General features: G+C 48.2%; 1 protein-coding gene across 1 annotated transcript in view; it reads left to right on the forward strand.

Annotated features, from left to right (window-relative positions):
• Positions 1-21,111, forward strand: part of LOC115106878 (mediator of DNA damage checkpoint protein 1-like) — a 28,530-nt gene that overhangs the window by 4,123 nt on the left and 3,296 nt on the right. Inside the window, 15 exon segments of the mRNA XM_065008835.1 lie at positions 3,172-3,282; positions 3,451-3,540; positions 3,543-3,560; positions 3,774-4,018; positions 4,664-4,736; positions 4,849-4,873; positions 8,525-9,185; positions 10,776-10,905; positions 11,318-11,965; positions 12,286-12,364; positions 12,540-14,059; positions 14,277-17,782; positions 18,118-18,279; positions 18,492-18,674; positions 20,357-20,482. Of these exon segments, the coding sequence (XP_064864907.1) occupies positions 3,172-3,282; positions 3,451-3,540; positions 3,543-3,560; positions 3,774-4,018; positions 4,664-4,736; positions 4,849-4,873; positions 8,525-9,185; positions 10,776-10,905; positions 11,318-11,965; positions 12,286-12,364; positions 12,540-14,059; positions 14,277-17,782; positions 18,118-18,279; positions 18,492-18,674; positions 20,357-20,482 (7,577 nt within the window).

The raw sequence follows: 21,111 nt of genomic DNA on the forward strand, positions 1-21,111 counted from the left end.
ATTGTCAAACAAATCACTTAAAAAAGTACCTTCGCACATTCATTCAAAATAATTCCAGCATCTGAACAGTGCACTCTGCACTTGCCAAATTTTCTTCAATTCGCAAGTGAATGAAACTATTTCACCGGAGAAAGCATCCAAGCGAGCAAAACAGCGCCCCTCTGTCTTACTATATGTAGCCCAGGTATTTGATGCTGTCTGGCCAAAAAGAGTATGATATGCAATAATCTTTATTGCTTCATAGCATCAGATACATTAGCTACGCATACATGTCCTCTGCCTCGTTGACGATGGCAGTATTATCAGCAGCACCTGTCTTTTTACTAAATAGTCTATGGGCCCAGGGTTGGGTTTATATTAAGCTGACATGGAATTGTTTTAAGATAGTCATACCAAGGATCATTTAGCTATTTAATTTAGTATTTTAGGACGCCTGTAGGTATATATTTTTTTAAAGAATATAAACGCAACATGTAAAGTGTTGGTCCCATGTTTCATGTGCTGAAATAAAAGATCCCAGAAATGTTCCATATGAACAAAAAAAATATTTATCTAAAATTTTGTGCACAGATTTATTACATCCCTCTTCATGAGTATTTCTCCTTTACCAAGATAATCCATCCACCTGACAGGTGTGGCATATCAAGAAGCTGATTAAACAGCATGATCATTACACAGGTGAACCTTGTGCTGGCGACAATAAAAAGCCACTCTAAAATGTGTAGTTTTGTTACACAATGCCATGAATGTCTCTAGTTTTGAGGGAGCATGCTATTGGCATGCTGGTTGCAGAAATGTCCACCAGAGCTGTTGTCAGATCATTTTAATTTCTCTACCATAAGCCGCCTCCAACATCCAACCGGCCTCACAACCGCAGACCATGTGTATGGCGTTGTGTGGGTGAGCGGTTTGCAAGTGTCAATGATGGCAGTGGGATTATGGTATGTGCAGGCATAAACTACGGACAACGAACACAATTGCATTTTATCAATGGCAATTTGAATGCACAAAAATCGTGTCACGAGATCCTGAAGCCCATTGCAAGGCCCATTTTTTTTTAAAGGTATCTGTGACCAACAAATGCATATCTGTATTCCCAGTCATGTGAAATCCATAGATTAGGGCCTAATGAATTCATTTTAATTGACTAATTTACTCCTATGAACTGTAACTCAGCAAAATCAATGAAATTGTTGCATGTTGAGTTTATATTTTTACATGAAACATTGAATTTGGCGTTACTGCTATTAGCCCATATACATGCATTGAATAACAGATGTATACATGTAAAAACAGATGTTCCAAACATTTATAAAGATAGTCAAACATTTAATAAAAGGGAAGCATGTTTTGAAGTGTCTGTTCTATATCTGAGCGATATAAGAAAGCTCCGATTTTTTTATATTTTTATCATGGAATGTTTTTTTCATGCCCAGATCATGAGGGCCCTTGCTGATGTGAGGTCTGAGTCAATTTCATATTCTGTCCGCCAGTGTATTGACCACTCTATGGTGTTACATTCCGTGCTTGATTTGAGCCGAATTTGTCCAGAACGCCGTACCCGCACTTCTAATTTTTGGGAAATTGCGTTCCAGCTCCTCTACAAAACAAAGTAGCCTAATCGCTGATCCAGATTCACACACCAAGGCCAAAAACGTTGATCAACGCGGAATATAGGCGGTATCTGCATTGAATAGCAATGGAGAGTGGCCATTCATTTCCTGATTCCGCTTTGTTCAAGTTTATTTGCCGCCAGTCTATTTGCCGCCAGTAGGCTGTTTGAGACAGTGCGGATTGAAAATGCACCAACCTGAATGCACATGATGCGCTGTTCCAAGTTGTTAAATGAGGGTTTGTAAGGTCATGGCAATTAGTTAAATCATTTTTTGTTAATGTAATTCATGAAGGCACACTTTTAAATATTATCAATCACTTAAAAATCGACATATTAGCCATTATCAGAATGACTCTTCTGTGCGTGTATGTGTGTGCTGCTTGTGTGCCTGTGCGAGTGGACCGTTCCTCGAGGAGAGAGCGCGCGACATGCCAGCAGCAGGTATAAAGAAATGACAGACAACAGATTAACTAGATGGCCAATTCAAAGCATCACTTGAAGCAGTTATCTTGCTAGTTAACTATAGCTAACTAAGCATTCACGTCGTTGTCCCCTTTCCACCGGCACTAAATAAATCTGCACTGTTGGAAAACTGGGATTCCCCTCTATTAAATAGTAACCATGTAATTGCAACAACGTCTAAATATATTCTAAGAATTGCCTGATTGAAAAATAACTTTCTGTACATAGATCTCCCCTGAAACATGAATATTTGAGCATTATATATTAACATGTCTAGTTAGATACCTTGCTTTCAAGTAGCCTACCTTATCCATTTGATCCCTGATTCATTGAATGGGGGAATAATTGAATAAAGACAAAAGTATGTGGTTGTAATGTTGAAATATTTCATATCAAGGCTGGCAACCATCCTCCAGGATAACTACTGCAGGCTTTTGTTCAAGCCCTGGTCTAACCACCTTGTAGCCTAAACATCAGCTGCTCAACAGGACCTTGATAGGCAGATTTGGGTGTTTCAGGGTTGGATCAATAGCCAAGCTTTCACACCCAGGAGCTCTCCAGATGGAGGGTTGACCACATGACATGTAACTAACAGTGCAGTTCTACTTTGTTGGGGTTAAGAGCCTTGATCAAGGGCACAACAGCAGGAGATGGTAGGCCTACACGGGATCAGACACAGCAGCCTTCCAGTGTCAATAATGCTTACTTTTTCATGTAGGCTATAATAATAGTCATGAACGTTTGGTTAATGGAGAAGTCTTCAAAAATAAGAATGAATAACAGTGAACAATCAGAGGTCTCTACAGCATTATGTCATTTGTGAATTTAGGTGAACATAATCTAATGGACCGTCTTGGTAAAAGACAGCTCCTGCCCTTCTTTTATTCCAAGTAAAGCACTGGTTACATTTGGTTTAGTGAGCCAATAATTTCCTGTTGTTTTCATCATACTCCACAACAAGAGAGACAGTGATTTCAGACATTTCGGCTCATGCCTCAGTCTTTGTTTGCTATGCATTCCTCTCTCTATAAAACGTGTGGCATATTTACAAAATGCCCAGGAAACTGATGTGCTGTCATTCATTTTGTGTCTGTAGGTCTGGGAGGTGATCAGTGATGAGCACGGGATCGACCCCACAGGCACCTACCATGGAGACGGCGAGCTGCAGTTGGACAGAATCAGTGTCTACTACAACGAGGCAACAGGTACCACAGCCCTAAATCTATTGCCATGATCCTGCAGTATTTGAATATGTAGCATATTTAACCCAGTCTATATGGCCCTGCTGGTGGTGAGTTGTTTTAGTAATGGTTTCCTACAGTATTCACCTGATGTCTTTTCCCTCCTCCCCTCTGTCTCTGTCTCTCATTGAGGTGGTAAATATTTGCCTAGGGCTGTCCTCGTGGACCTTGAGCCTGGCACCATGGACTCTGTGAGGTCCGGACCCTTTGGACAGATCTTCAGGCAGACAACTTTGTGTTTGGTAAGTGGACATATATTCTGTTTGTATGTAATGGTTGGGGATGGATAAAACAGAAAATGTTCCAGCTAGTGAGTGTGAAAAAGATATGTTAGAGCTGGGCACCCAAGAGAACCCCGTAGATTGGGGGGGGCTATTGATTACTATATTTGTTTCATATACAATACAAGTTAAATGTCTTCTCCTTCCTATTCTTCCCTTCTCCCCTTCCTTCAGGCCAAAGTGGTGCTGGTAACAACTGGGCAAAGGGCCACTACACAGAGGGAGCAGAGCTGGTGGACTCTGTCCTGGACGTAGTGAGGAAGGAGTCAGAAAACTGTGACTGCCTGCAGGGCTTCCAGCTCACCCACTCCCTGGGTGGAGGCACGGGGTCGGGCATGGGCACCCTGCTCATCAGCAAGATCAGAGAGGAGTACCCTGACCGCATCATGAACACCTTCAGCGTGGTGCCCTCACCGAAGGTACTGTCATGTCAGCCATACTTGCAATTCAGATCGCTGTGGCCAGTTGTGCACTGATTTAGCAGATAAACGTGTATTGTTCAAATGCTTTTAATATCTTACAGTAAAAAATATATATAGAGCCTCCCAGGTGGCGCAGTGGTTAAGGGCGCTGTACTGCAGCGCCAGCTGTGCCACCGGAGACTCTGGGTTCGCGACCAGGCTCTGTCGTAACCGGCCGTGACCGGGAGGTCCGTGGGGCAACACACAATTGGCATAGCGTCGTCCGGGTTAGGGAGGGGTTGGCCGGTAAGGATATCCTTGTCTCATCGCGCACCAGTGACTCCTGTGGCGGGACGGGCGCAGTGCACGCTAACCAAGGTTGCCAGGTGCACGGTGTTTCCTCCGACACATTGGTGCGGCTGGCTTCCAGGTTGGATGCATGCTGTGTTAAGAAGCAGTGCGGCTTGGTTGGGTTGTGTATCGGAGAAGGGGGTAAAAAAAAATATATATATATATATATATATATATATATATATATATATATAGTGTGTATATTGAGTGTTTCTTCTTTGTACATAATTTGTCTAGTGCTTCAATGCAAATGTACTTAATGAGGCAGAAAATATAAAGTACTCTAATCTCTCTCTCTCTGTTTCTTTCCAGGTATCAGACACAGTGGTGGAGCCCTACAACGCCATCCTCTCCATTCACCAGCTAGTGGAGAACACAGACAGAGCTTTGAAGATGAAGATTGTATTCGTAGGGCCAAATGAAGCTGTGAAACCACATGGGAAAAAACCTCAAAGTAACTTAGAAGCAAGACAAAGTTAAAGGGGTCCCAAAACCAATGTTCTGCATCGACAACGAGGCCCTCTATTTTATTTTTAATTTAAATTTAAATTTATTTTTTATTTCACCTTTATTTAACCAGGTAGGCTAGTTGAGAACAAGTTCTCATTTGCAACTGCGACCTGGCCAAGATAAAGCATAGCAGTGTGAGCAGACAACACAGAGTTACACATGGAGTAAACAATTGACAAGTCAATAACACAAAAGGAAGAAAAAAAGGGGAGTCTATATACATTGTGTGCAAAAGGCATGAGGTAGGCGAATAATTACAATTTTGCAGATTAACACTGGAGTGATAAATGATCAGATGGTCATGTACAGGTAGAGATATTTGTGTGCAAAAGAGCAGAAAAGTAAATAAATAAAAACAGTATGGGGATGAGGTAGGTAAAAATGGGTGGGCTATTTGCCGATAGACTATGTACAGCTGCAGCGATCGGTTAGCTGCTCAGATAGCAAATGTTTGAAGTTGGTGAGGGAGATAAAAGTCTCCAACTTCAGCGATTTTTGCAATTCGTTCCAGTCACAGGCAGCAGAGAACTGGAACGAAAGGCGGCCAAATGAGGTGTTGGCTTTAGGGATGATCAGTGAGATACACCTGCTGGAGCGCGTGCTACGGATGGGTGTTGCCATCGTGACCAGTGAACTGAGATAAGGCGGATCCCTGCCTACAGGCAGAAACTTAAACAAGAGGCTCCCACGCTGAGGTCTGTCCAACGCTGGTCAGACCAAGCTGACTCCACACTCCAAGACTGCTTCCATCACGTGGACTGGGACATGTTTCGTATTGCGTCAGATGAAAATATTGACGAATACGCTGATTCGGTGTGCGAGTTCATTAGAACGTGCGTCGAAGATGTCGTTCCCATAGCAACGATAAAAACATTCCCAAACCAGAAACCGTGGATTGATGGCAGCATTCGCGTGAAACTGAAAGCGCGAACCACTGCTTTTAATCAGGGCAAGGTGTCTGGTAACATGTCCGAATATAAACAATGCAGCTATTCCCTCCGCAAGGCTATTAAACAAGCTAAGCGTCAGTACAGGGACAAAGTGGAATCTCAATTCAATGGCTCAGACACAAGAGGCATGTGGCAGGGTCTACAGTCAATCACGGACTACAAGAAGAAACCCAGCCCAGTCACGGACCAGGATGTCTTGCTCCCAGGCAGACTAAATAACTTTTTGCCCGCTTTGAGGACAATACAGTGCCACTGACACGGCCTGCAACGAAAACATGCGGTCTCTCCTTCACTGCAGCCGAGGTGAGTAAGACATTTAAACGTGTTAACCCTCGCAAGGCTGCAGGCCCAGACGGCATCCCCAGCCGCGCCCTCAGAGCATGCGCAGACCAGCTGGCCGGTGTGTTTACGGACATATTCAATCAATCCCTATACCAGTCTGCTGTTCCCACATGCTTCAAGAGGGCCACCATTGTTCCTGTTCCCAAGAAAGCTAAGGTAACTGAGCTAAACGACTACCGCCCCGTAGCACTCACTTCCGTCATCATGAAGTGCTTTGAGAGACTAGTCAAGGACCATATCACCTCCACCCTACCTGACACCCTAGACCCACTCCAATTTGCTTACCGCCCAAATAGGTCCACAGACGATGCAATCTCAACCACACTGCACACTGCCCTAACCCACCTGGACAAGAGGAATACCTATGTGAGAATGCTGTTCATCGACTACAGCTCGGCATTCAACACCATAGTACCCTCCAAGCTCGTCATCAAGCTCGAGACCCTGGGTCTCGACCCCGCCCTGTGCAACTGGGTACTGGACCAGGTGGTGAGGGTAGGCAACAACATCTCCTCCCCGCTGATCCTCAACACGGGGGCCCCACAAGGGTGCGTTCTGAGCCCTCTCCTGTACTCCCTGTTCACCCACGACTGCGTGGCCACGCACGCCTCCAACTCAATCATCAAGTTTGCGGACGACACAACAGTGGTAGGCTTGATTACCAACAACGACGAGACGGCCTACAGGGAGGAGGTGAGGGCCCTCGGAGTGTGGTGTCAGGAAAATAACCTCACACTCAACGTCAACAAAACTAAGGAGATGATTGTGGACTTCAGGAAACAGCAGAGGGAACACACCCCTATCCACATCGATGGAACAGTAGTGGAGAGGGTAGCAAGTTTTAAGTTCCTCGGCATACACATCACAGACAAACTGAATTGGTCCACTCACACTGACAGCGTCGTGAAGAAGCGCAGCAGCGCCTCTTCAACCTCAGGAGGCTGAAGAAATTCGGCTTGTCACCAAAAGCACTCACGAACTTCTACAGATGCACAATCGAGAGCATCCTGGCGGGCTGTATCACCGCCTGGTACGGCAACTGCTCCGCCCTCAACCGTAAGGCTCTCCAGAGGGTAGTGAGGTCTGCACAACGCATCACCGGGGGCAAACTACCTGCCCTCCAGGACACCTACACCACCCGATGTTACAGGAAGGCCATAAAGATCATCAAGGACATCAACCACCCGAACCACTGCCTGTTCACCCCGCTATCATCCAGAAGGCGAGGTCAGTACAGGTGCATCAAAGCTGGGACTGAGAGACTGAAAAACAGCTTCTATCTCAAGGCTATCAGACTGTTAAACAGCCACCATTGAGTGGCTGCTGCCAACACACTGTCATTGACACTGACCCAACTCCAGCCACTTTAATAATGGGAATTGATGGTAAATGATGTAAATATATCACTAGCCACTTTAAACAATGCTACCTTATATAATGTTACTTACCCTACATTATTCATCTCATATGCATACGTATATACTGTACTCTACATCATCGACTGCATCCTTATGTAATACATGTATCACTAGCCACTTTAACTATGCCACTTTGTTTACTTTGTCTACATACTCATCTCATATGTATATACTGTACTCGATACCATCTACTGTATGCTGCTCTGTACCATCACTCACTCATATATCCTTATGTACATATTCTTTATCCCCTTACACTGTGTATAAGACAGTAGTTTTAGAATTGTTAGTTAGATTACTTGTTGGTTATCACTGCATTGTCGGAACTAGAAGCACAAGCATTTCGCTACACTCGCATTAACATCTGCTAACCATGTGTATGTGACAAATAAAATTTGATTTGATTTTGATTTGATTTACCTAGCATGGACTTGTAGATGACCTGGAGCCAGTGGGTCTGGCGACGAATATGTAGCGAGGGCCAGCCGACTAGAGCGTACAAGTCGCAGTGGTGGGTGGTATAAGGTGCTTTAGTGACAAAACGGATGGCACTGTGATAAACTGCATCCAGTTTGCTGAGTAGAGTGTTGGAAGCAATTTTGTAGATGACATCGCCGAAGTCGAGGATTGGTAGGATAGTCAGTTTTACTAGGGTAAGTTTGGCGGCGTGAGTGAAGGAGGCTTTGTTGCGGAATAGAAAGCCGACTCTTGATTTGATTTTCGATTGGAGATGTTTGATATGAGTCTGGAAGGAGAGTTTACAGTCTAGCCAGACACCTAGGTACTTATAGATGTCCACATATTCAAGGTTGGAACCATCCAGGGTGGTGATGCTGGTCAGGCGTGCAGGTGCAGGCAGCGAACGGTTGAAAAGCATGCATTTGGTTTTACTAGCGTTTAAGAGCAGTTGGAGGCCACGGAAGCAGTGTTGTATGGCATTGACATTCGCCCCCCTATGACATCTGCTTCCGCACGTTCAAACTGACCACGCCCACCTATGGTGACCTCAACCACCTGGTGTCAGCCACCATGAGCGGCGTCACCACCTGCCTGCGCTTCCCTGGCCAGCTCAACGCTGACCTCCGCAAACTGGCCGTCAACATGGTGCCCTTCCCCCGTCTGCACTTCTTCATGCCCGGCTTCGCCCCCTTCACCAGCAGGGGCAGCCAGCAGTACCGTGCCCTCACCGTGCCCGAGCTTACCCAGCATGTGTTCGACGCAAAAAACATGATGGCCACCTGCGACCCTCGTCATGGCCGCTACCTTACTGTGGCTGCAGTGTTCCGGGGCCAAATGTCCATGAAGGAGGTGGACGAGCAGATGCTTAATATCCAGAACAAGAACAGCAGCTACTTCGTGGAATGGATCCCCAACAATGTGAAGACCGCTTTCTGCGATATCCCACCCCGTGGTCTAAAAATGTCTGTCACCTTCATCGGCAACAGCACAGCCATCCAGGAGCTGTTCAAGCGTATCTCTGAGCAGTTCACTGCCATGTTCCGCCACAAGGCCTTCTTGCACTGGTATACTGGAGAGGGCATGGACGAGATGGAGTTCACTGAGGCAGAGAGCAACATGAACGACCTGGTGTCTGAGTACCAGCAGTACCAGGACGCCACCGCTGAGGAAGAGGGAGAGTTCGAGGAGGAGGCTGAAGACGATGACCCTTAAAGACAGCGCTTTGAAGATGAAGATTGTATTCGAAGGGCCAAATGAAGCTGTGAAACCACATGGGAAAAAACCTCAAAGTAACTTAGAAGTAAGACAAAGTTAAAGGGGTCCCAAAACCAATGTTGAACATTTGTTTTATCTCATGGAAAATATTATTGAAAATTAGACACACCCCTTGTGACTGCGAATAAATGAACTAATATTCATCTCTTGTTTGTCCTCATTTGACCTGTATCAATAGACATAATGTTTGACTGACAGATGTTGCAAGTTATCATTCCATCCACATTGTGAAATCTGAGATAGAAAGATATGTTTTTTTTTGTTGAGTACTGTGAGTGCTTTGAGTCACAAAGTTTGATACACTAGGGAGGCTGTTGATGCATACCATCATCATGGGCCAGAGAGAAGGAAAGTTAGTTATATCATTGGAATAACATTAAACTCACAGCATGTGAATGAACACATTCTTCCATTATGAAAACATATTACAGGCCCAAAGCAGCGCTATTCCCCGCTATGACAACCAGAGTAGCATCTGGATAAGATTAAGTGCAGCAATAAGGCTTGAACTGCCTCAAAATCGAACAAAACTATGAATATTCATGAACATAATAGAATAGGCCTATATTAGAAATGATGCAATAGCCAGAAAAGTATATTTAAGAATGGTTTGCTCTTACTCTTCCCATTCAATTGTTATAATATAAAATGAAACACCATAAGGGAACATTAATGAGTTGGGAAGTGTGTACCCAGAGTAATGCATTCAAATAATACACGTTCATAAATGAAACAGAGAACAGACACTAGAGAGGTGAAATGGCTGTGTAAACACTGATGCAAATGATACCGGATCCCAAACTATCCGAATAATAATGGAAAGATTCACTCCTATTCCTATAATAAAAGTAACATCTCATTGGATCGCTCCGAAAGGAGAAAGGGCGCTTCAGTGGAGATACACGCCCCTCTGTCTATCCAGCGCGGTAAAATATAGTCGAATTTGTTTTGCATGGCCGGGTATCCAGGGTGGGCGGAGTTTGAACATTTTAGACCATTCCATTGGTCCTTATGTCAAATCTCCGGTCACCCGGAGCGCCAAGAAATGCCCAAGTCATAACATTCATGTCCAATCAAATCCTTAATTATGATGATCGAGGTTCTTTTTACCCAATCATCACAAATAATAGCATAACTGACAGCCGTTTCGACCAATAATCTTATGGATATTCTACCGGAAATGCACTTTGTTTTTCCCCGTTCGAAATGCATGCACAGTAAGTCTGGTGTTTTAAAGAAAAAGTGAATACCCATTAAAAATGTGTTCTTTATGGTAATTGGTGGCCTTGTTTTACTGAATAAGTCATAGTCAAATTTAGAAACGTTCTGCTAACTTAGCTTGCTAGACTATCTTCTAACGTTAGCCAGCCAGTGCATCCCGATAAAACAATTTAGCTGACAAACTAATGACTGTTTTGCTGCCATGTTTTCTGTCCCTTTGGCTGATTTTAGATTGAAGGGTGAATGGAGGCAACACAGCTGATCGATGACTCAATATTGGAAGAGTCAGAGGAGGAGGATGGAGCGATGCGAAAAGAGAAGCGAGGAGAGCCACTGGCAAAACTCAGGGTGTTAAAAAATGAACACATCTCAGAGACTGGTGAGTAGAGCCCTGTTATGTCCCCAGCCTTTCTATAATCGTTGAACCTTTACAAATACTCCTAGACTTGTACAATATCTGGCATTCTGTTGCATGCATTGCTTTCCCTCTTACTTTGTTTCATCAACACAAGATTTGAGATATTCAGCAGGTAGCCTAGTGGTTAGAGCGTTGGGCCAGTAACCGAAAGGTTGCTGGATCGAAGGTAAAAATCTGTTGTTCTGCCCCTGAACAAGGCAGTTAACCCACTTTCATAGTAAATGAGAATTTGTTCTTAACTGACTTGCCTGGTTAAATAAAAAACTTGTTTGTCAAAGTTTTTCATGAAATAGTGATGTTAGTTTATGACATGTTTATATTTGCTGCTAAAAGCAGTATTTTATTGATACTCCCCCCTCCCCCTCTTTCTCAGAGTTGCCTCTCTACCAGGGAGAGAATGTGTTGGGGCGAAACCCAAACTCCTGCTCCCTTCCCCTCGTGGCACCTTCTGTATCCAAGCAGCACACCGTCATCTCCATCTCAATGTTTCGCGGCAACCGTTGTCGTGGCAACGTTGCCGGCATGGAGACAGAGGCTTTAGTGTGGGACCTGGGGAGCATGAATGGGACAAGGAAGGGCCGGACCAAACTGACCCCTCACGTCCGCTACGCTCTGACCGAGGGAGAGTGTGTGGTAATAGCTGACATCCCCTGCCAGTATGTCTCTGTGGACCAGAGGGGGGGACAGGGGCACATGCAGAACCCAACCAACGCACACTCTGGAAGGGGAAGGAGGACAGGGCCAGACAGGAAGGCCCAGCTCAGAGGAAGCCCTAGCGGCCAAGGTCTGGGACGAGAGACTGGCACACCGAAGACTGAGAGACTGACTGAGGGTAGAGGAGTCAATGGAGAGATGGGGGCACCATTGTCGACTGAGCTGGGTGGAAAAGGTAAAACTCGGGCCATACCCCTGTCGTTGGAACAAACCCCCACACAGCCTGAGAGGACACTGGTGCCTGAATCTGAGTCTGACTCCGACGGAGATCGAGAGGGATGGAGAGACAAACGGGGAAAGTACTTTGGTAAAATTATGTTTTTTGTTTCACTTGCTGTAATCTGATCTAGCTTTGTTGCAGTGTTTTGTAAATATCTATTTCTCCCCTTTCTCTACCTCTCACTTGCGTTCTCTCTACCTCTCCCTCTCTCTACCTCTCCCTCTACCTCTCACTTGCGTTCTCTCTACCTCTCCCTCTCTACCTCTCCCTCTCTACCTCTCTCTCTTTCGTTCTCTCTACCCCTCTCTTTTGTTCTCTCTCTACCCCTCTCTTTCTCTACACCTCTCTCTCTCTTGTTCTCTCTCTACACCTCTCTCTCTTTTGTTCTCTCTCTTGTTCTCTGTTAGTCTCTGATTCTGACTCCCATGTGTCCAGTCCCACCTGTTCTACATTCCTCAGTCCTACAAACAAAGTCATTCCAGAGAGGTAAAGTTCCCATCCATCCAATCATTTACACTTCAGTAACCTGATATCATCACTGAACACTTAAGTATTGAATTATATTTTAAACTATATATATATATATATATATATATATATATTAGAATACAGTGGGTGTTTGTATTCAAAGTGAAGTCACCTTTCCTTGTATGTCTAACAGTGAGGACGACAAACCCATCACTCCCTCTGCTAAAAACAGACCCAAGAAAGTAGTGAGCTTCAGTGAGGAGGAGAGCGACATGGATGGGCCGAGACAGCAGCCCAGGAGAAGAAGAGCACAAGTGATAGTGGACGACAGCGAAGAAGAAGAAGAGAGGGAGGGGAAGGAAGGCACAGAGGCACTAGGAGAGAAGGAACCTGGGAAAAGGACAAGAGGAATAGAGGATGTGTCAGTGGTGAACCAGGTCAGTCAAGCTGAGAGAGATGGACCAATGGTGTCTACAGAGGACACATTTAACATGGACAGTGACACAGACGCAGAGGGAGAGGAGGAGATGGGGCTGTCTGCACCTGTAAAAAGTGTTAAGCCACCAGCTGCAACAGAACCTCCTACTACAGACTCTGACCCAGGCCAGATCCACCTGGACAGTGACACAGACGTAGAGGGAGAGGAGGATATGGGGCTGTCTGCACCTGTAAAAAGTGTTAAGCCACCAGCTGCAACAGAACCTCCTACTACAGACTCTGACCCAGGCCAGATCCACATGGACAGTGATACTGATGTGAAGGAAGGAGATACTATGGACGGTGATGCTAAGTTAATGATAACTGCAGCCGATGTGGAGAGGAAACCAGTAGATTCTGTCCCAGTGGTGCAGCCAACAGAGATCCACCTGGACAGTGATACAGATGTGGATGATTATGTTGTTGTGTCAGACAGTCCTACCAATGTTACCTCCTTCATATCCGATCCGGTCGAGAAACCAGACGATCCTGCCCCTGCAGTGCCGCCCGTAGAATTCCACCCAGACACTGACACAGATGTGGAAGAGGAGGACACAGACACACATTCCAAAACAGTTCCAGAATCAGATTCTAGTGGGGTCAGAACAGGGATTGCTGGTCCCCAGGAGATCCTTTTGGACAGTGATACTGATGAAGAAGACAACCCGTTTACCCCTCCGGCCAGCAGCAGAACAGCGGAGCTCCTTAATCCACCCACCAGTGTAGGACCTGCAGCTGCTGCTCCTCTGGAGATCAGGTCTGACAGCGACACTGACTTAGAGGAAGACGCCACACAGACCATGAACCTTCCTCCTCCTAATGTTGCCACGGTAAGGGAAGACGCGGGGTTAGCATCTCGACAGGCCGTGCTTCCATCACCCACAACAACGACAATCGATCTCAGGTCTCAGGACTCTGATGCTGACACAGATGCTGAGGAGGAGAGGTTGGAACCCAAACCCCCCCGGTGTTGGCCCCCAGCAGGGATGGTCCCGGAGTCGGACCTCAGTGAGCCCAGTGACTTCAGGGTGGACAGTGATACGGAGGAGGATGGACCAGGAGAGGCAGGCCAGGGACAGACTGCATGTCGGCTCAGAGAGGGGGCAGCTGGCCCCGGGCTGCTCCCCCTGGGATGTTCCCCTGGCCCTCATCAGAAGTGCTCCACCCCTTTGGCATCGTCGGTACAGGAGGAGATGGAGACTCAGGCCTTCTTCAGTCCCTCTGACTCCTTCAGACGTAAGTCATTGATTGTATGGTTTGCATAAATCACGCCCTGAATCCTATGTAATGTACGGCCTTTGACCAGGGTCCATAGGGCTCTGGTCAAAAGTGCTGCACTATAACGGGAATAGGGTGCCATTTGGGACACAGGCATAGACTTTGACAAGAGATTATACATTTCCAGTGGAAACTGTGTTCATTTGTAACCTGTCTCTCTATCTTTCCTCCTCAGACCCAGCTCTCCCTCCTGTGCTGAGGCCTACAGCAGCATTGTCCTGCTCTGCATCAGACAGCCAGGAGGACGATGACTTTGTGGTGGCCGAGACCCAGTCATTTGTGTTGGAGGCCCAGAACCAGGGCCATCAGAGCAGCCTTCCAGTGGAACCAACCCTGGATTCTACGCAGCCCTACGGTCTGGAGCCTTGCTTGGGGGAGGACCGGGAGGAGCAGCCCAGCCGAGGCTCCTTCCAGCTGGGTCTATCAGACAGCAGCCACCTCCACCTCCAGGCCAGGGACCAGGCCTCAGAGAGCCCCCAGGCTTTCAGTTCCCCAGATAGGGATTCTGACCTGGAGGCCACCCAGACCTATGCATCTGGAGGGGGGAGCGAGGAGCCTGCCCTGGCCCAGAGGTCTGCGGTGTTCAGGAGGAACAGGCAGGTGGACTTTGTCCTGGTGGCAACACAGGCTTATGCTGCCCAGCCTCGCAGTGACACAGAGGAGGAAGATGAAGAGGAGACCCCTACCACGTCTAATGTTGCTACGACTGAAACCCTGCCCATGTCTGCCTATGAGGAAGAGGAGGAAGGTTTGGTTGGGGCCATACCCTCAACCCCAGTAAGGAGAGGGAGATCTGGAGGAGCGAGGGAGAGAGAGGAAGAGGAGCAGGAGACCCAGACTGGTGACGTGCTGATCAACCAATACCTCTCCACAGCTCAAACTCTGGACATGGTCCAGGAGAGTGATTATGAGGAAGAAGCCAAACCAGACTCACCCAGAGGAAGAGGACAGTCCCAAGAACAGACAGTAGACGAGGAAGAGACACAGACTGTCTGCTCCTACCTCTCCACTGCTGAAACCCAGCCCATGTTTGCTGCTGCTGCTGCTGAGGATGATGACAATGAGGAGGAAGAACTCAAACCTCCATCACCCAGAGGAAGAGGACAGTCCCAAGAACAGACAGTAGACGAGGAAGAGACACAGACTGTTGGATCCTACCTCTCCACTGCTGAAACCCAGCCCATGTTTGCTGCTGCTGCTGCTGAGGATGATGACAATGAGGAGGAAGAACTCAAACCTCCATCACCCAGGAGGGGAAAGTCCCAGAGAGGGAGAGTAGAAGAGGAGGAGACACAACCTAGTGAGTTCCTCACCAGCTCCCACATCTCCACCGCTGAAACTCAGCCTATGGGTACTTGTGACACTGAGGAAGAGGAGGAGGAGGACACCAAAGATAAAGGACGGGCTCAGAGAGGGCGAGGGAAAGAGTCGGAGGCTGGGACAAGCGGTGTCAGCAGTAGAGGTAGAAGAGGAGAGGAAGAAGAGGAGAGCGCTGAGCCTCCAACGACACAGACAAGAGGGAAGGGGAAGGCTGTGAACACCGCAGGAGGCAGAGGGAGGAGAGGGAAGGGGAAGGCTGTGAACACCGCAGGAGGCAGAGGGAGGAGAGGGAAGGTGCTGTCTGAGGAGGGAGAGAGTGAGAAAGAAGAAGAGGCCGAGGTGATTGAGCAAGGGAGAAGAGGAAGAAAGAGTGTGAAACAACAGAAAGAGGGAGAAAAAGAAAGACTTGAGGAGGAAGAGGGAATAGAAAAGGAAAGACAAGAACAGGCTGAGAAGGAACGGTTGCAGAAGGAAAAAGTAGAATCAGAAAGGGTTATGCAGGAACAACAGGACAGAGAGAGGATGGAACAGGAACTTAAAGAACAAGGTGAGAGATTAGAGAGGGAGAGAGTGGAAAGAGATGAAACAGAAAGGATGGAGAGAGAGAAAAGAGAAGAAACGGAAAGGATGGAGAGAGAGAAAAGAGAACAGGAGGAAAGAGAGCAGCTTGAGAGGGAAAGGAAGGAACGAGAAGAGCAAGAAAGACTGGAGCGAGAAAAGGAGAGATTAGAGAGAGAAGAAAAAGAGAGAATAGAGAGGAAAGAAAGAGAAGAGAGGAAAAGACTGGAGAGGGAGAAAAAAGAGAAGCAAGAAAAATTGGAGCGAAAAAGCATGGAAAGGGAAGCGCTTGTGCGATTGGAGCGAGAGAGGGTGGAAAGAGAGGAGAAAGAGAGAATAGAGGGAGAACAAGCAGAAAATGAAAGATTGGAGAAAGAGCGTAAAGAGATATTGGAGAAGGAAAAAATGGAAAGAGAAGAGATGAAAAAACAGGAGCGAGAACGACTGAAGAAGAACAAGGAAGAGAAGGAGCGATTAGACAGGGAAATAAAGGAGAGAAACCTGAAAGAAAAACTGGAGAAGGAAAGAGAAAAGAGGGAAGCCGAGGAGAAAGAAAAGGAGATTAAAGAACAGCAAGCGAAGGAACAAGGAGAAAAACAAACAAAGAAAGACAACGAAAATGAGCCAAAAACATCCACTAGAGGTCGCAGAGCAATCACCAGGAGAACCGTCATGGTTCCACCCACAACTGAACCACAACCTGAACCTGATATTCTGTCCAGCCAACCAGAACCAGTCCCAGCAAGTATAACTAGGTCTCGCTCTAACTCTGTCAGCTCTGCGAGATCCACCTCCAACATAGGTACCCAGGGGAGCAGAGGGAGAGGGGGGAGGAAGACCACCAGCACCACAGAGTCTGCCCCTGGTCCAGACAACCCCACCCGCAACAGCACCAGGAGACGGACGTTGGTCGGGACGGTTGTGGCTCCCCCTACTGCTGTGGGGGTCACAGTGCAGGACATTCTCTCCAGCGAACAGTTTGTTGCCAGGAGAACCCGCTCTCGCTCCAGCTCCACCAACTCCCACAGCTCCCTCAACTCAGAGGTCTCCACCAGTATCGCGGCTAGCGTGAGCTCTCAGAGCAAAGGGAGGGGAGGAGGGAGGAGGAAGACTGGAACAGAGTCTGTCTCTCCCAGTAACAGGCAGAGTGAGCAGCCTCCAGCCCTCAAGCCCACGGCCAGAGGCAGGAGAAGCCAGAAAGTTGAGGATTATGGTCCACACCCTGAGATTAATGAGAAGGCTGATTCTCAGGAGGCTGGTGGTACCACTAGAGGGCAGAAGAAAACAGACAAAACCAATGAGCCAGACCCTGTAGTAGCAGATGAAGAAACCACTCCAGCCCAGGTAACCGAGGACTCCCCCACTCCTAGAGGGAATGGAAGAGGCCGGGGCCGATGCGGCCAGAAAGACAACACACCTGAATCCAGCACTACAACAGCAGGAGGGGAAACTCAGAGTGAAGAGGGAGTGGGGTCTAAAACAGGTGGGAGAGGGAAAGGGAGGAAGAGGGGGCTGGAAGAGGAGGAGGAGAACAGTGGGTTCAAGGTTCCCCGGGGGAAAGCTAAGGTTCAGAGGGGAGGGAGACGCAGGGCAGCAGAGGAAGGAGAGAAAGAGGAGAAACCTGCATCCACTCCACCAAAGAGAGGCAGAACCTCCACTGCAGAGCATGAGAAGAGTATGGAGGGACAGAGTGAGAAGATGGAAGAGGAAGAGGCTGGTACTGTGCAGAGGAAAGTCCGAGGCAGGCAGTCGACGGTTCAGATAAAGAAAGAAGAGGAATCTGTTTTGGACTCTAATTCTGTGGTAATGTTCTCTCTCCCTCAGCCATGGGAGTACACTGACATCTCTCTCTCCCTCAGCCATGGGAGTACACTGACATCTCTCTCTCCCTCAGCCATGGGAGTACACTGACATCTCTCTCTCCCTCAGCCATGGGAGTACACGGGCCATCTTTGCATAACAACCCTAGTAATGAATTAAGTGGTTCAATGTGCATAACTGTCAGTTTGTATACATCCTGTATTACTGAATAATGATACTCTGTCTCTCTCTCTCTTCCTCTCTTCCCCCTCTCTTTGCTTCTCTCCTCCCGCTCACACTCTTCCCCCTCTCTCTCTTCCTACCCCTCTCTGGTTCAGGTGCCCCAGACCCCTACAGGTAAGGGCAGAGGTAAGCGTAGGGCCCCTGTGGAATCATCACCGTTTGCCAAGACCCCTCGCTCCTCCTCTGCCTCTCCCCTGTCCTCTCTTTCCTCGCCTGGGACACTGGGCCGAGCGAGGGCCTCCACGCAGTCCTATAAGGTAAGCTAATGGACGTGTGTGTGTGTGTGTTTAGTGTCTGTGTGTGTGTTTAGTGTCTGTGTGTGTGTTTATTGTCTGTGTGTTAGAGCATTTAATCTCTCTGCACAGTCATATATGTGGGTTTTGAAAGCCCTCCCTTCCTCTTACTCTCTCACCCTCATTCTGTCCCTCCTTCTGTCCTTTGACCCCCTCACCCCTCCCCCTCCTCTCAGGTGTTGTTTACAGGAGTGGTGGATGAGGAGGGGGGAAAGGTGGTGTCTCGTCTGGGGGGCAGCCTGGCGAAGGGCGTGGCCGACATGACCAACCTGGTGACTGACAGGATCCGACGCACAGTCAAGTTCCTGTGTGCTGTGGCCCGTGGCGTGCCCGTCGTCACCACCGATTGGCTGGATAAGGTTAGTCCCTGCCCCCCCACCAGGAAGTGAAGATGGATGTCCTGAAGATTGTAAAAATAGAATGCACATCCCTGTTATGTGTAATGGGGTGGTTGGAATCAGAGCCAATTTTTTTGTTCACTGTACTTTCTATTTCGCTCTCTCTCCGACACACACTACCTCTTTTCCCCTCACACCTCCCCTCTCTCTCTCCGACACACACTGCCTCTTTCCCCCTCCCAACACCTCACACCTCCTCTCTCTCTCCGACACACACTGCCTCTTTCCCCCTCCCAACACCTCACACTTCCTCTCTCTCTCCGACACACACTACCTCTTTTCCCCTCACACCTCCCCTCTCTCTCTCCGACACACACTACCTCTTTTCCCCTCACACCTCCCCTTTCTCCCCTCACTACCTCTTTTCCCCTCACACCTCCCTCTCTCTCCGACACACACTACCTCTTTTCCCCTCACACCTCCCCTCTCTCTCTCCGACACACACTGCCTCTTTCCCCCTCCCAACACCTCACACCTCCTCTCTCTCTCCGACACACACTGCCTCTTTTCCCCTCCCAACACCTCCCCTCTCTCTCTCCGACGCACATTGCCTCTTTCCCCCGAACATCTCCCCTCTCTCTCTCCGACATACACTGCCTCTTTCCCCCGAACACCTCCCCTCTCTCTCCGACGCACACTGCCTCTTTCCCCCTCACACACACCTCTCTCTCTCCGCCACACTGCCTCTTTCCCCCGAACACCTCCCCTCTCTCTCTCCGACATACACTGCCTCTTTCCCCGAACACCTCCCCTCTCTCTCTCCGACATACACTGCCTCTTTCCCCGAACACCTCCCCTCTCTCTCTCCGACATACACCTCTTTCCCCCCAGAACACCTCCCTCTCTCTCTCCGACATACACTGCCTCTTTCCCCGAACACCTCCCCTCTCTCTCTCCGACATACACTGCCTCTTTCCCCGAACACCTCCCCTCTCTCTCTCCGACGCACACTGCCTCTTTCCCCCTCACACACACCTCTCTCTCTCCGACGCACACTGCCTCTTTCCCCCGAACACCTCCCCTCTCTCTCTCCGACGCACACTGCCTCTTTCCCCCTCACACACACCTCTCTCTCGCCGACGCACACTGCCTCTTTCCCCGAACACCTCCCCTCTCTCTCTCTCTCTCTCTCTCTCTCCAACGCACACTGCCTCTTTCCCCCTCACACACTCTCTCTCTCTCCGACGCACACTGCCTCTTTCCCCCGAACACCTCCCCTCTCTCTCTCTCCGACGCACACTGCCTCTTTCCCCGAACACCTCCCCTCTCTCTCTCCGACGCACACTGCCTCTTTCCCCGAACACCTCCCCTCTCTCTCTCCGACGCACACTGCCTCTTTCCCCCGAACACCTCCCCTCTCTCTCTCCGACGCACACTGCCTCTTTCCCCGAACACCTCCCTCTCTCTCTCTCTCTCTCTCCAACGCACACTGCCTCTTTCCCCCGAACACCTCCCCTCTCTCTCTCCGACGCACACTGCCTCTTTCCCCCGAACACCTCCCCCTCTCTCTCTCTCTCTCTCTCCAACGCACACTGCCTCTTTCCCCCTCACACACCTCTCTCTCTCTCTCTCTCTCTCTGACGCACACTGCCTCTTTCCCCCTCACACACCTCACATCTCCTCTCTCTCTCTCTCTCTCTCAGTGTGGTAAGGTGGGTAGTTTCCTACCTACTGACAGGTACCTGGTGAAGGACAGGGAGCAGGAGAACAAGTTCAGCTTCTGTCTGGAGGAATCACTGAGGACCGCCAGCACCCAACCTCTACTACAGGTACACACACACCCTCTCCTCCACCTCTCCTCCATCCATCTGTCCAATTCATCCCTTTATGTTTGTGTGTTAATGTCCCAACTCGTGTGTGTGTGTGTGTGTGTGTGTGTGTGTGTGTGTGTGTGTGTGCTCCCCGCTTTGCTTTTATCTTTGTGTCTCCCATCCATGTTTATTCAACACACACACACACCCCTAGGAGAGTGCAGGCGCTAGGCAAATAATGACTCACAGGCCCCCAGAACTTATTCTGCATACTGTGTGAACAATCCACACTCCCCAATGGCCTCCTTTTATCTACGACTACACACCATACACTGTTGAAAACACAAGACACACTAAAGCCGTGTCCTGAGATGATGGGTTTCTGTATAATCAAATGTTACTTGTCACATGCATCCTAAACAACAGGTGTGGACTACTGAAATGCTTACTTACGGGCCCTTCCCAACAAAGCAGAGAGAAAGAACATAGAGAAATAATAGAAAAGTTAACCATGTAATAATAGATACATAATGAATATGATAACTTGTCTTTATACAAGGACTACCAGTACCTAGTGGATGTGCAGGGGTACGAGGTATTTGAGGTAGATATGTACATACAGTGTATTCGGACCTCTTGACTTTTTC

Source organism: Oncorhynchus nerka, linkage group LG3 (assembly GCF_034236695.1).
Source record: "Oncorhynchus nerka isolate Pitt River linkage group LG3, Oner_Uvic_2.0, whole genome shotgun sequence".
In the NCBI taxonomy this organism is placed as follows: Eukaryota; Metazoa; Chordata; class Actinopteri; order Salmoniformes; family Salmonidae; genus Oncorhynchus; species Oncorhynchus nerka.